General features: G+C 37.5%; 1 protein-coding gene across 2 annotated transcripts in view; it reads right to left on the bottom strand.

Moving 5' to 3' along the window:
• Nucleotides 1-4,716: 4,716 nt before the first annotated feature.
• The window catches only part of LOC149179319 (protein DETOXIFICATION 16-like), a 50,202-nt gene continuing 40,529 nt past the window's right edge, over nt 4,717-14,389 (bottom strand). For both annotated transcript variants that reach the window (XM_089420592.1, XM_089420591.1), the window contains exons 7-9: nt 5,613-5,699; nt 5,346-5,411; nt 4,717-4,893 (exon numbers count right to left, since the gene is read on the bottom strand). In XM_089420592.1, the coding sequence (XP_089276718.1) occupies nt 4,882-4,893; nt 5,346-5,411; nt 5,613-5,699 (165 nt within the window). In that variant the 3' untranslated portion in view covers nt 4,717-4,881. The remainder of the gene's footprint in view (nt 4,894-5,345; nt 5,412-5,612; nt 5,700-14,389) is intronic.

Below are 14,389 nucleotides of genomic sequence, written 5' to 3'. Positions count from 1 at the left end.
TTGTTCAATTCAACATTAGAATAAGAATACAAAAGTCAAAGTTAAAATGCATTTCTCATTTATATTGGACCATTTAAATTATATCTCCAAGTATAAATCCTTTCCGTTGATTGAAAATTATATAAAGTTCATATAAATCATTTTTATAACTATTAAGGCATTTACAAAATACATCAATAAATTTTCATAACTTCTATGATACCATTATGGATTTCCTAAATTTTGATTTAAATGATTCAAACTAGACAAAATATATAATGCTAATGCATTGATGTTTTAAAGAAAGCAATTGTGTAATACCTTTTATATTGTGGATTTTGACATGAAGTGTGATTGAAAAACACACAAGATAATTTCATTCTTGATGGCCAATCTTGCCACTTGAGGCATCTGACAATGGAGTATACCAACTTTTTAAACAAGGTTAATCACAATGCACATCAATAACATGGACCATCCAATACCATGGGATTGAAAATTATCTATGGTTTAACCTTTAAATATGCTTCATCATATCAAATACGATGGATGAATACCATGGGCTACCCAATACCATGGTTTGAAAACTATCCATAATGAAAATTTGTCCCATTTGCTTGAAATTAGGCGAATATGATTCCAAATTTATCTTTCTCACTTAAAAGTAAGCTAACATGATTACTTATTTCCCCTCCCCTTGAAAATAAGTGAATAAGATTCCTTATGAGATATATGATGTGGCTATTTATACCCAAAAAGAGAAATATGGGTTTGGGATAAGGAGAAATATGATACATTTAAATAATAGAAAATACTGTCGATCTAGATATTATGATAAAATATAATGCTTTGTGGCTATATTTCGCCCCTATAAAAAAATGGATTCTAATACAAGCAATGGCTTCTTCCCTTAAAAAGTTTCTCACCCTTTAGAAACATTCTCCACCATATATATACCCCTGTCTCTCTCTCTTTCACACCTATAAAGAAACAATTCTTAGTGGCTTCATAGTGTTTTACATTGAAGCTTAAAATACCATTGAAAATTGAAAATGTCCCAAAAGTTCCTCCTTTTGTTTCTTTATAATTCAAGTTATTTAGCGTGTATATGCAATTTGGCTCCTTGTCATATTGTCCTCTCCTTACAAAAATCTTTAAAGAGTCCTCATTAAATATTTTATAGTTTCTAGGTTCTATGACCATGGCTTTTATTTGCAATGCAAGACGAAAAATTCAACTTAACATTTTGAATCTAGCAATTTCTTTGGCAACAATAATATTGAAGATTTTTTCTAAAAGATTGCTAAATTTGAAGGTCGTAGCCATAGAACCACTAATCCTATTTAAATCCTTTGCAATGGGGATTGAGAAATCATAACTTCTATAGAATTTTCCTCTTCATCACTTATATGTGTTTCTTAGGTGTGCATCACTTATGTAACATGGGTATGTTGCTCATGTGCATGAGTTAGGTGCATAGTTTCATTGCTTCCATTTATGTGCATGTGTGTGTTGTGTGCATTGTAGACACATGGATTATGTCTCTATCATCTCCATCACTCTGTAATTTCTTCATTTCAACATTTTAGTTAGCATCAACATTGTGACGAACTTACTTTTGATGCAAGTGGTGTGGGTGGATAGACTTGTCATCAATGACTATGCTTGATATTAGGATTTTAGGGAATGAAGGGTTAGTGGGCCAATGGTTATGCCCAAATGTTACAAGTTGGTATGTAAATAGGTTAAACAATCTAAGTTCCAAGGTTAGGGAGTGCATTGGGAGTAAAAATTTGGGCTTCCTGTGGGCACAAGAGGCCTTGTCCTTCTTGAATTTTAGCCTATATGAGTCCGTTATTGGTCGTCTTCACACAGCCCATGGGATGTCTGATTTCATTCGAAGCACTATAGGGGTTAAACAGGGTTGTCCACTGTCCCATACCCTGTTTGGGATCTATATTGATGAGTTGGAAGCATTTCTACATGAGCATATCCAGGACACTGATGGCTGCCTTCTTCACCAAGTTCTGATATCTATTCTACTCTTCGCTGACGACGTGGTCCTCCTCTCCTCATCCCCAAAAGGATTACAAAGGCAACTGGATGCCTTAGCTCTGTTTTGTGATCATTGACAGCTGATGATCAACCTGGGTAAAGCCAAGGTTATGATCTTCAATGGGATGAAGAAAACCTTAGACCTTCACTTTCTATTCAGAGGGGAGGAGATTGAGATCACCAACACATATAATTACTTGGGGGTGCAATTCTTAGGTCCCTGCTTCAGTTTGCGACCAACGCTTTAGCCTCGGATCAACAAAGGATATGGATCCTTAGCCCTTCTCGAGAGACAGTGCTTTTGACATCACTTCTAGGACATCTCGTCTAAGATGAGCCTCATGGACACCTTGATCCGTCCCACTCTTCTATATGGTTCAGAGATTTGGGGACCGTTTTTACTTGAGTCAGACTAGGCTTCAACTGAGACAGTCCAGATTCTTCTTCTCCGCCACATCATTAGGTGCAAACTGACAGTGTCGCAACACATCCTTGCAGAGTTTGGAGCTCAGCCCTTTTGGCTTGAGACGGTCTTCAAATTGGTTTCATTCTTGCATCGTGTCCAGGGCTTGGCAGAGTCGATAAAGGGTAGGGATCGACATCCTTACTTGGCATATTGCTCTTCTGAGACTATTTCCCGTTCTACTCCCTTAGGCCAAGCTAGATGTTGGTTTACATGAGTTTCAAATCTCTTAGAGTTAGTGGGAATTTAGTTGGATCATCTCCCTCCTTTTCGATATTCCTTAGATGCTCTTGGTCACCTTTTACCTACTAGACAGGAACTAAACAAGATCATCAGGGAGGACATCTATAGACAGTTCGTCTAGGTCACCTGGGTCAATCCTCCAAGAGGGTTGTGCCCAAAGATGGCCTTCTACGCTGAACACTTCTTGGAGTTGAGAGACGGGCTCATTGTTCGACCCCAGTATACGTTTCACTACTAGATGCATGCTCTTTGCATTCTTCTAGGCCAATTCAAAGTAGGTTCTCATATACTTCGGGTAGATACGGACCACTAGGTGGATAGACTAGACAGACTCTGCCAGGTATATAGGAAGTGGAGACCGAGGTGCACTTCATTTTTGGATGCCCTGTTACTACGAGATCAGTGGAAGGTTTCATTGCTTGTTCAGAGATTCTTGGACCCTCACCGACTTTTTCAGGTATCCCGATCAGAGATGTTTGGCCCTATATATGTAGGAGGCTCTTAGGTTCCGAGTGCATATTCTTCAGCCTCCCATCAGAGGAGACCCCATAGAGAGGATCATGACATTTTTCAGGGTACTACCTTCAGACAGGGGCACCAAGAGATCAATTGATAGCAGTACGTATCCAGACTCCAGATCAGTGAGGATCCGTGGGACCTCAACCTGCCACACGAGATCTCAGCAGCAGTTCCGTCTCAGATCTGTTCTTGGGAGACGGACTAGGTCCTCCAACATTCAACAACGTGTGAACCCCCCCGGAAAATGATTTAGTGGACCGTCTGCACTTGCCATCGACTCTTCATCGGGCCAACAAACTTTGTTGAGTTTTTTCAGTGTTATTCATTCAGCCTAAGATGTTAGGAGAGATGGGTCTGATCCTCATACCTATTAGCTCCTCGATATTCTCCGCTAGGGCTAGATATTGATTTACTTCTTGCATTGTATCTTTTATAGGAGACCGTTTAGTTCTCCCACTTTGTATATACATTACTGTACTCAACGGTCTCTTTGACCTACTTTGTAATCATTAGTTTAGACATAAATATAATTATCTTATCTTATCTTTTACTAGGTTGAAGAGTTGTTAAATTTGTTAAGAGAATTATAATTTTTCATAACTATTAAGACAATAGATATAGTTTAATTTTAATTTTACTCTTTAAATAAAATATATAGGATTTAAATATATACAAAACGAAAAATATCCATTTTGGTTTTCAATAATTGCACCCGTTAAAGTAGAGATTAACAAAGCCAAAGAAGATGGTTTAGGAAAAGATTTTGGAGACATAATATTCAAAACGCTTTCCCAAAAAAACACTCCTGGCTTTTGGTTACATCAAAGAAAGGCCAAGCATAACATTTTGTATTTCTCTGGTCTAGTTACCTTTATCGTTCTGAATTCTCTACAGGATCTTTTTTTAAGCTTTGGGTCTCTGAACAGTAAAAAATTGTCATATGAATATTTCACTTTTCATATTCTTATCAAGTGATTGTGTCTTTATACGTAGATACGAATTTTGTTGTTACCAGACTTGTTATGACAGTCACTCTTATCAAGTGATTGTGTCTTTGAACATAGATATGACTTTCGTTGTTACCAAACTTGTCATGCAAGTTGTTAAGACCACTTCAAGGAACAATTTCTATTTTCATGGCGAAGCTTACATTGTGTTTCAAGATCTTTCTATTTCCATTGATGAAACCCACCACAAGATACCGTGCTTCAAAATGTTTCTGTTTCCACTGAAACAGTTTAAAATGCAGAGCATTATTTTTAAGAACTATAACTAGCAAGGGTATAAATCCGAGCATTATTTTTAAGAACTGTGACTAGCAAGGGTATACTGATATAATAAGGTGTGAGGAGCGAATCAAAGAATTATTCTCCGTAGCCACCCACGGGAGGACTTTCTATTCTTATCTGCAATGATGCCAATCTCCAAAAATGGTTTTGCTTTCACGCACCATGATGTTTTTCTATTCTATTCTTACCTGCAAAGATGAAATCTCCAAATGCCTTTTCGCTTATAGATGCGAAGCAGGTGAGGCACATTTTAGCATATGTGGAGGCAGCCAAAAATTTCCCTTGTATGTTACCAGACTTTGAAACTTCATTCAACGATCCAGGTCGGAAACTTTATTGCTCGTCCTGCTTGATTGAACACAGTGGTCACAGCGCAAGATGTTAGATATTACATATTTTGGTGCACCCAATCCTTAATCCATAGTAGTTTTATTTATTAATCTTCTCTGTTTCGGCTCTCCCAAAAAAGGATATGAGAAAAAGATATTCCTGAAAGTCTTGTATTGGTCAACTCTTGGGCCTTGGCAGATATAAGGATGCATGCTAAAATAATATATTCAGTCCATATCGTTGTAATATTCAATCTGCCTTCGGAACAATACGGAAAGTTTTGAATGCCATATGCTTTTAAATGGTTTGTTTTTCTCATCATAGTGTTTATCTGACTATATCTCCATTCTTAATCCAAGTAGTGATGTGCCCATTCTTAGCCTAAATAGAACCTAATCAGTTAGTCTTTAAACCTAGGAAGGAGAATGTTTTTCAAATCCTCAAAATGCTATCTGAAAGTCACATACCTTTATTATATTATCAGCAACCGTTGGCAGTGCTGATGTATAAACCCTTTCTCTTGCCTTTTTTGCCTGGTCACATGACAACCGAGTCTCAAGCATTCATTCTCAGAGGCCAGATCAATTAGATCTATAGAAAATTTACATTCAATAATGTTCTGATTTAATCCTGTCTCTTATATTGAATCCCAGTGGTTTACGTATGCTTTTATTATATAGATTTAATTCATATATCTTCAGTTCTTGAAAGGCAAAAAAATTGAAGCAATTTACCTGCGCTTCCCAATTCGTAGAAAATGTTATTATGAACAGTACAAGTGTTTGTGTGGATAGTCCACAAAAAACTCCAATCCAAAGCCCCTGAAACATCCAACAAAATCCAGCATCAGATGTAGAACACATAGACGAACAAGAAATTTCCTGTATTTGATTAAATTGGCATTCTAGCTACAGCCTACTGAGAGACATGTTTTTGCTACTATAACTGGTAAGAGCTAAAACTGTTAAGGCCATTACTTGGTCATATCTGTATCAAGTTGAGGAATCCCACACAACATCTTGCTGTAGAAACTGTTTAAATTTGGAATCTTGAAATATAGCGGTCTCAAATATGTGCTAGAGAAGAGTTTCTATCCATGTTGCAAAGATGCCAGATGTTGAAAGGTAATTTGACTTTGGAGAATGACCACAAATATGTAGCAATTGAAAATGGGCGATGACAAATAATGCGACGCTGGAATCTTTTGCATCTATGTACCAATTAGCTGAAATATTCAGAAATAATGTTGTGTTTAAACTTTATGCTTAGTGTTAGCGGGTGCTAGAAACAGTGGATTCACAGTTTTCAGTTTTTTGATACCCTATTTCAAATGAACATGCAACTAAACAGATCAAAATTACCATATTTAGGTATGAGTGAGTCATGACAGGCTTCATGACAGGAAAAATGTTCTCAATTTGTAAGGTTACATTTTAGAAAGGCCTAACCAGGTGAAATGGAGAATGATTCGAAAATATTGTCTAGTGTAAACACACCCAGGGTTGCTCATGAGGGCATGAGATAGCTGTCAATAAATTTGTAGGAAAGCCCTTTCTTTCATTCCAACTCACTCCAAAATTGATTGAAGTATCGAATCATCACCTCCATAGCCTGTGTAAGCTTCAGGTGCAGTAAATTCAGTAAATTAACATAAAACAGATTTTTGGTTGTACATGATGAGCATACTCCTAATTGGTTGGTAAGACCATGGACGCGGATTAAACAGTAAAATCATTAGATGCTTGGGCATGCCATTTGGTGGTGGTGTTTCCTCTTAGAGACATGCCATTCGTAGAGAAGCTTACAGTGGTAAGTAAGATTCTTCAAGACAGTTCTGTGTATTACAGGTTTTGTTGGCTTCTCTCGTTAACATGTTTCAGGAAACAAGATAAACTATCAAGGAAATATCAATTGTCAGGATAACTGAGAGCTTCCTAAGGTCCCATAGAGATTTTGCATTCTTCCAAAGACAAAAGGATGGCTAGGCCTGACGATATTTCTGCCAGTTCACCAGAAAATGCAAAAACCAATTTGCATTTTTTCAGCACCATTGCACAGGTCATATGTATATTGGCAGCTTGGATTTGTCTTCTCTTTCACATGATTGGGAGATGCTTACATATTTTGAGGCATGTTTATGTTTTGAGGTTGTTGAACTCATACAAATTGATAGGCAGAGGTAAGATAAATTGTGGAATGCAATTTTATTCACAAGGATGTACATATAAATACTTTGTGTGACCATTGGTTTCATATTCCAAGAGGTCCCTTGGACTTCTGTGATTGTTTGAGTTCTTACATGCCAATACTTATGCATTAGATGTCCAACATTGCCCCCCTTAATCTGAAAGGGTGTATATGAGCCCAAGAAGAGAGCTGAAATACAAAAATGCAGAAAATGCATGGCAGCCAATGACTAGATGTGCTCCCTAAAATGGTGGTTTTTAAGGAAACCCACAAACTCAACGAGGTGGGAGAACTCGAGGTCTCAATCGGTTTTTTTTAAGGCTGACCACCAACTTTGGAACTAAACCTTTATGCTGTTCCTAGAACAATTCAGAATCTGGCTAGAATCTAAAGTTTTCTGCTAGTGGAAGTGCTCCCTGATAATGGTTTGAAGATGACCACAATCTGTGTAGCAGAAACTCAAGTTTTCTGCAAGTAGTGGTTTAAGGCAGGCCACTAACCAAAAGCATGATCATGGAACATGACTTTGTCTCTAGCTACAACTCTGAATCTAGCTATGGTTGAGTCTGGCTCTAAGCTCTGACAGTGGGCTCTGGTTCAGGTTGTGGCTCAGGCTTGCTTGATTTGGCTTCAAATTTGGTAACTGACCATCAATTCCCCCCCATCAGATACAAGGTGAGAAGATGAAGAAATGTCCACTGCAAGATGTGTCAATACTCAAGAATGACTCTGAAGTATGACCGAAATATCTTCTTGGCTGTTAAAGTCCATTGCCAAGAAGCAATTCATCCAAGGTGAATCTTCGTTCTTGCAGAAAGCTTGTTTCTGGAACATTTGTTTGCATGATGAGTATTTTTACCACAATGCTCACATAGGTGAAGATCAAAACACTAATCTTTCACATGTCCAACCCGATCACAATGTTGACATCTGCAAATAACTTGTGGGTGTGGAAGAGGAGCAGGAACAAGTGAATATGAACCATCTTGAAGAAACCCAACACCATGAAACTGGATTGGCTTAGAGTAGTTTGGAATATGAAAGTGCACATCCTTGTCATATCCAAGACTGGATCTATTCTTGTTATTAACAACTTTTTCCTAAGGTCTGATGATGGGCCTGGGAAGTGCAACCTGAACTTCTGCATGTTTATGCAAATATGCTCCTGAAATTGGCACCTGATGTGAATCAACCTCAACGTTATTGATTTGATCAAATCTTTGACCACTGATGGGAGTCAACTTCAGACTCAAAAAGAGAATTTTTCTAAACAAAAATCAATTCAGAATGATGCCTCTTCTGCTGTAGGTTATCTTGCTATAGCTGAGATTTGAGTTGCAGAAACTTGATCTTGTCTTGTACAATTGCAAACAGTTTCGAATGTCAAAGAGAGTGCTCTTACTGATTTTTAATGTATCATCAGCAGTACAGAGTATTAGAGTATTCAATAACTCTAATACTGTATCTATTCTGGCCATTTTCAATGAAAATATTAGGTGAGCGCTACCAAAAATAACAGAAACATGAGCACTACCAAAAATAGGTAGCGTTTCTAGTGGAACTTACTAGGCAATTAAGTGTTCAAAGTTTCAAACAATAAAATTAAAAGTATCCCTTTAAAATAGAGAGAACCAACCCTCAACTACTCGTGCTTATAGGAAGTTGTTCTAAATAGTCTTGCTGCAAATGTTCTCAAAGCTATGGTGCTTATTCTAAGGCCCAAGCTATCATGGACCATAGCCCCGTACTCTGGGAACAAAATTGGGGTCGTTCAAGTCTTTTCTAAAATGGCGAGATTTGAAATCGTTAGACTTTATCTTCACACTAAGTGACTAAACGTTGGCTTTCTTCATGCAAATTTTCTACACCTTGCAAAGCTCTAGCCCACACGACTAGACACAACTCTAGTTCACATGTTCATGCCAGCGTACTTGTTCATTCCAGTTTTTAGTAGCTTCACAATTCTCTTTTAATGCACAATTTGCATAGCTCACTGCAACACAATTCTTGATGCAGATTCACATTACTTTGCAGTGTTCCCACACACTCACCACAACTCGAACACACAACTTGAATATTTTGCATAGAATTAATATATTTCCATTAATAGAATTTTAACCTTAACAAAATCGAGGACATTCTTCAAAACGCTTAGTTTGGCAGCAACAATTTGCTTGTATTGAAGGTCAGATAAAACTGGTATCATCCATCTCGGCCCTGGTTTAATCATAACCATTCTTGACAATTCATATTGTGTTGGTAAGGAATCAATCCCTTATACCATATCCAACTTAGACGTTGATTCAAGCGAACAACCCTTAATTGCATATCATAAGCCTCTTGACAAGAAGTGGCCCAAAACTCTTCTTCCATTATTACCCAAGAGTGACTTTGAATCGAAGAACGCTCACCAAAATAGAGGTCTTGCATTCGAAACTTGGAAGAAGAGGTTTGGTTTTGGCTTGTTCTTACTTACAACATTGGAAACTATATGGGCTCTTCTCACACTCCCCTGTTCAGAACGATGAGGAGAACAACTCCGATTCCATGGAGGTCTCGGCTAGGTTTGCTGAAGGGAATTATTCCGCGAAGGTCTCATCTAGGTTTTTTGAAGGCATTTATTCCACAGAGGTCTCGACTAGGTTTGTTGGCCTATTAAGTCTGTTTAATGTGCAAACTTAAGCAAGAATTCATTACTATACTGATCAAATTCAAGGTAGTTAATTAGTTTGGGGAAGTTGATTTTAAGCATCTGCAGAGAAGTTCTTGAGTGCTTTTCCTATTTTATCCTTTCCATTTAGAGTCATAAACCTTGGGCATGCGATGTTGCACTAGGGGGACGTTACTACACGCGGGATAGAGTAACACACTACTGTTCACTAAAAGTTGCACCTAAATTTTTTTGAAGACTCCATGCCTGAGGACATATCACAGGTTTCATGTACCATCAGAGTTCAGATATCATCAGATTTTTTTAACTCTAACTTCTTCTTCTCATCTTCTTCTATGTTTTACACAGATTCTGCAAGCTCTACGGGGATGATGTAAAGTGATGCTAGTGTGATGAATTGAATCATGTAACAGGCCTAGATAACTTGGGACATTATCATCAAGTGAGTTTACTCTGGGAGGTTTTCTTTACTTGGTTAATTATTAAGGTACTTTCAAGCACTTAATAATTAATTGAATTTTTTCCTCCAAACATAACCCCAAAGTCTAAGTGCAGCTTGATGGCAAGGCCTTGGGTGAGTCCTAGCGTCTAGAGTCATTGTATATTACCATACTAGATCACTCGTAAAGTTTTGCGGAATTTGATTAGGTCTAGGGGTTAGTTTTTTAATTTTTAAAATTCCCACATTGGAGGAAATTTTAATAAATTCTAATTGTAAAATGCAATGTTGCGAACATCGCGATCAAGATTAAATCGACGAGGGTCCGAAATCGGAAAAAATCATAAAAATCGAGAAAAAAAATCAATAAAAATCAGCAAATACAAAAATATTCATGTTTTTCCAAAATTTTTAATATCTAAAGCATCAACAACATAAAATAAATGCATTGACACATAAATATGAAAAGAGAACTAATATATAAGACAGTGAATCATGTCCTGAATACTAAGTCCTGAGTCCCAACTCAACCTCAAAATATAAAAAAATGTAATAATATATCTCCTATCATGAGTCATAATGTCATATACAATGAAATGAACCAAATAACTAATACCACTGATTTCCTCTGCCCTTCTTGTGAGAAAATGTAGCAACTTTCCCTCTAGATGAAGAAGGCGGTGGGGCCGGCACTGGACTCTACTGTGCTCTAGAAGTTGAAGAACTAGGAGCTATAGGAAGTATACCATGTCCTCTACTGGTGACAAGGGTAGGTGGTGTCACCTCCTCCTCCTGTTTCTCCTCCTCTTCCTCCTCCTCTACCCCCTCCACTACCTCCTGCTCTAACCAATCAAGGGCCAACTCCATAATAGGCCTCTCGGCCTCAACCCTCCATGCAATAGTGGTGTCAATCCCATCCAATGGGATGGCCTCCACATCAGGTGTCCTCTCAAGTTGCCTCACACACAATCGTAGATTGTAGTAGACATAGACCATGTCATTAAGTCGTTGGGACTCCAACTTGTACAAGGGTCATAAATTAATAAATTATAAATTATAAATAATAAATTAATAATTATAAAAAATTATTATTTAATGAATTCAAAAAATTAATTGGAAATTTGGAATATTTTAACCTGTTGCGCTTCTTGGTATGTATTTTTCAAATACACTCCAATTGTGCTCACATCCCGATGAGCTACATGTTTGGCTGAGCACTCAAATGGCAAGCCTTTGGAGATTGGGACTCTGCCACCATAGCTTTTACACCATGCATCTACAACAAATAAGATAAACATAAGAAAAACAATGAAATTTGAAATTTGAAGCAAAGTATGAACTTGAAGAGACAATGAAATTCGAAACAAACTAAAGCTTACATGGCATTTTAGTCTTCCTATCCACAATAGCTATGTCAAAGCTAAATGTGCCACCTACCATCCTGTATATCTCCATTTCTTTGGAGATTTCTACACGTTCTGTTGGAGATGGAACCGTCCTTTAAACAAAAGTGAAAAATCCATTCATGACCTCAACATCAAAAAAGAAACCACAGGAATAAGAAAATGTGGGATTCAGGTAGATCCTTGCAGCATGAATGGGATGATGGAGTGTATTGTTCCACCGCTCATCCATCACTTCCCATAGGAGTTGTTGTTTTTCAAACCCCTCATCTCTCTTATCATCATAGTAGTTTCGAATGGATTCTTTGGCCCTATCCATGGACTCATACAAGTAGCCCATTATGGGCTTATTTCCATCAACTAATCGAAGAACCTTTACCAAAGGTTCAATAATGCTACACACCTCCTGCACTCCCGCCCATAAGCTTTCCTAGTATGAAACTAACCTGCATATGGCCTCTCCCTCTAGTTTGTGGCTATATGACAAAGCACAACACTCCTTTGAAAGAAACATTTTCCTTCTGGTTTGTGGCTATATGACAAAGCACACCACTCCTCTGAAAGAAACATTCTCTTCACATCCCACATAGAATTCAAGAGGGATTGAAGAGATATGAAACTAGTGGCAAACTGTGTAATGGCAAGGCGCACCAACTCCTTGTTGTTGGTGAATGTTCTCATCAAATGAAGCACAAATGCATGATTATATATAAATTTTGTAATGTTTTTTGATGATTCAACAATATCTTTGACAAAAAGAATTTTTCCTATGTCTTCCACAATGCAATGTGCAACACAAGGTGTCCAAAATAAGTTAGGATGCCTCTCTATAAGCATCTTGCCAACAACAACATAATTTGCAGCATTGTCCGTTATGACTTGGACAACATGTTGTGGACCCACCTCCTGAATGAACACATTCAACAAATTACATAATAATCATGCATCTTTGATATGTGCAGAGGTATCAACAAATTTCATAAACATTGTCCCCTTGGGACAATTAACCAAGAATTTAATAAGGCTTCTACCCTTTTGATCTGTCTAGCCATCTGACATCACAACGCATTTTGTGTGTGCCCATGATTCCCTAAACTCCTCCAATCTCTTAGTGCAATCAACCTTTTCATTTTGAAGAATGCGCCCTGTTGACCACTACGTGTCAACTCCCCATAGCAAGTACACCCCCTTTTCTTCGCAAAAGGGATAGTACTTGATTGACATGTCAATGCCATTCGACAGTCATCGTCGACTTGATCATATTATGTTGTAAACCTAGTCTGCATGTGTGAATTGTAAATAATCTTAGCAGATATGAGTCATGTATGTAAATTGCCTAGGTAGACCTAATTTTCTAGTGATAATCTACATTCCGGAAGGTTTTTTGTCTCATCGATCCATGATCGGCAGAGTTTTCCTTCAACCTAACCCCAAAGCTGGAATGAATTTTGTCATTAGAATCTTAGAGGAATCCTAGTGTGTTAATATGCTAGATTATAGTTGTGTCGCAGAACTGGGTGGTTTATGAGGGTCTATGTCAAATGGGTTTTCCCCCTTGGGATGTAAAGTTGTAAAAGTCATGATGTAAAGTGTCTTGAGGGTTAGAAATGTTTTAATCCCCTCATAAGTCCTAAGTCCTAGGTCCTAGGTGATTTTTCCAAAGGCTAAGTTCGATGATCCATTTAAAAATAAATTAAAAAAATTAAAAAGTCGAAAAAAATAAAATAAAAATAAAAATAAAAAATAATTAAAAAAATAAATAATAAAATAATAAAAACTTAGAAACAATAAAATAATAATATTTTTGAGTAAATAAATGCAAAATTTCAATTTTTAATGCATTAAAAAATTCGACGGATGAGATTAAGAGATATCTTGATCCTCATCGACGGTCGAGATCATTTTGACGTGGATCACTCGAACTAGCTGTTGGAAATTTTTCCTTTAAATAGGGTGCTAGGGGTCATTTGAGATCATTCGATCTGTGAGTCTTGTGCTGAAGAAAGCTCTCTTGTAAACTTTTTCTGGTGTTAATAAAGAAAGACTTTGGGGTTGAAATCTTGCTAGTGTTACTCTCCTGAAGTGCTGTGAGCTGTTTTATTTTTTGCATATTTTTATTTTCAGCCGTTCGTAACAGCTTGATGTAGCGTATTGTTGAACACAGGTATCTTGTTCACTTGCTAGGGTTTGAATGGTATTAGAATTTCTGAAATAGTGGCAGGTATCTCCATTGTATCTGGAATCTAATATTGTTTTTGCCCTCTTTATTGATGGTTGAAGTGAGCTGTGCAGGAAACCCTTATCAAGAAGATCAGTGGGCGTTTGGGGAAGTTCTCGACTGAACCAACCAACTCCCGCAAGCATTCTCTTGCAGAGCCCAGCCAGTTTCGATCCTGGGTTTATCATTTAAGTTTGTTTTTTCTAAATTGCATGAGAGATTTCTGAAGTTTTTTATAGTAAATCTGGAATTTTGATAACATGTCTGTGGATTATTGATGAATCTGGCTGTTTAGAGTCATTGATCTGTTAAAACTGTAATTAATTTATTAAATTTTGGGTTTTATCCTTGTATATTTTGTCTCTGGTTTCTCTGTTCCTTTGCAGGTTTCAGGAAGAGATTTCTTGTTGGAAGCCAGATCTAGGCCCTGGGGCAAGATCTGGCCTCACAATCAGTTTTTTGCAGGGTCTCCATTTCGCTGTTCGAGGGTTTCAGATTCAGTTATTTGCAAATCTGGAAATTAACTGCAGAACTGGCCATTCACCCTACAGTTCTCCTACGCTGGCCATCCTTCCACGCTGCCCCAAGCTCAT

Source organism: Pinus tabuliformis, chromosome 4_1 (genome assembly GCF_031772625.1).
Source record: "Pinus tabuliformis cultivar Carrire ecotype Pingquan chromosome 4_1, CPIR1, whole genome shotgun sequence".
Classification (NCBI taxonomy): domain Eukaryota; kingdom Viridiplantae; phylum Streptophyta; class Pinopsida; order Pinales; family Pinaceae; genus Pinus; species Pinus tabuliformis.
Note: the sequence above shows the minus strand (reverse complement) of the source record. Positions and strands in the feature narration are given on the sequence as shown.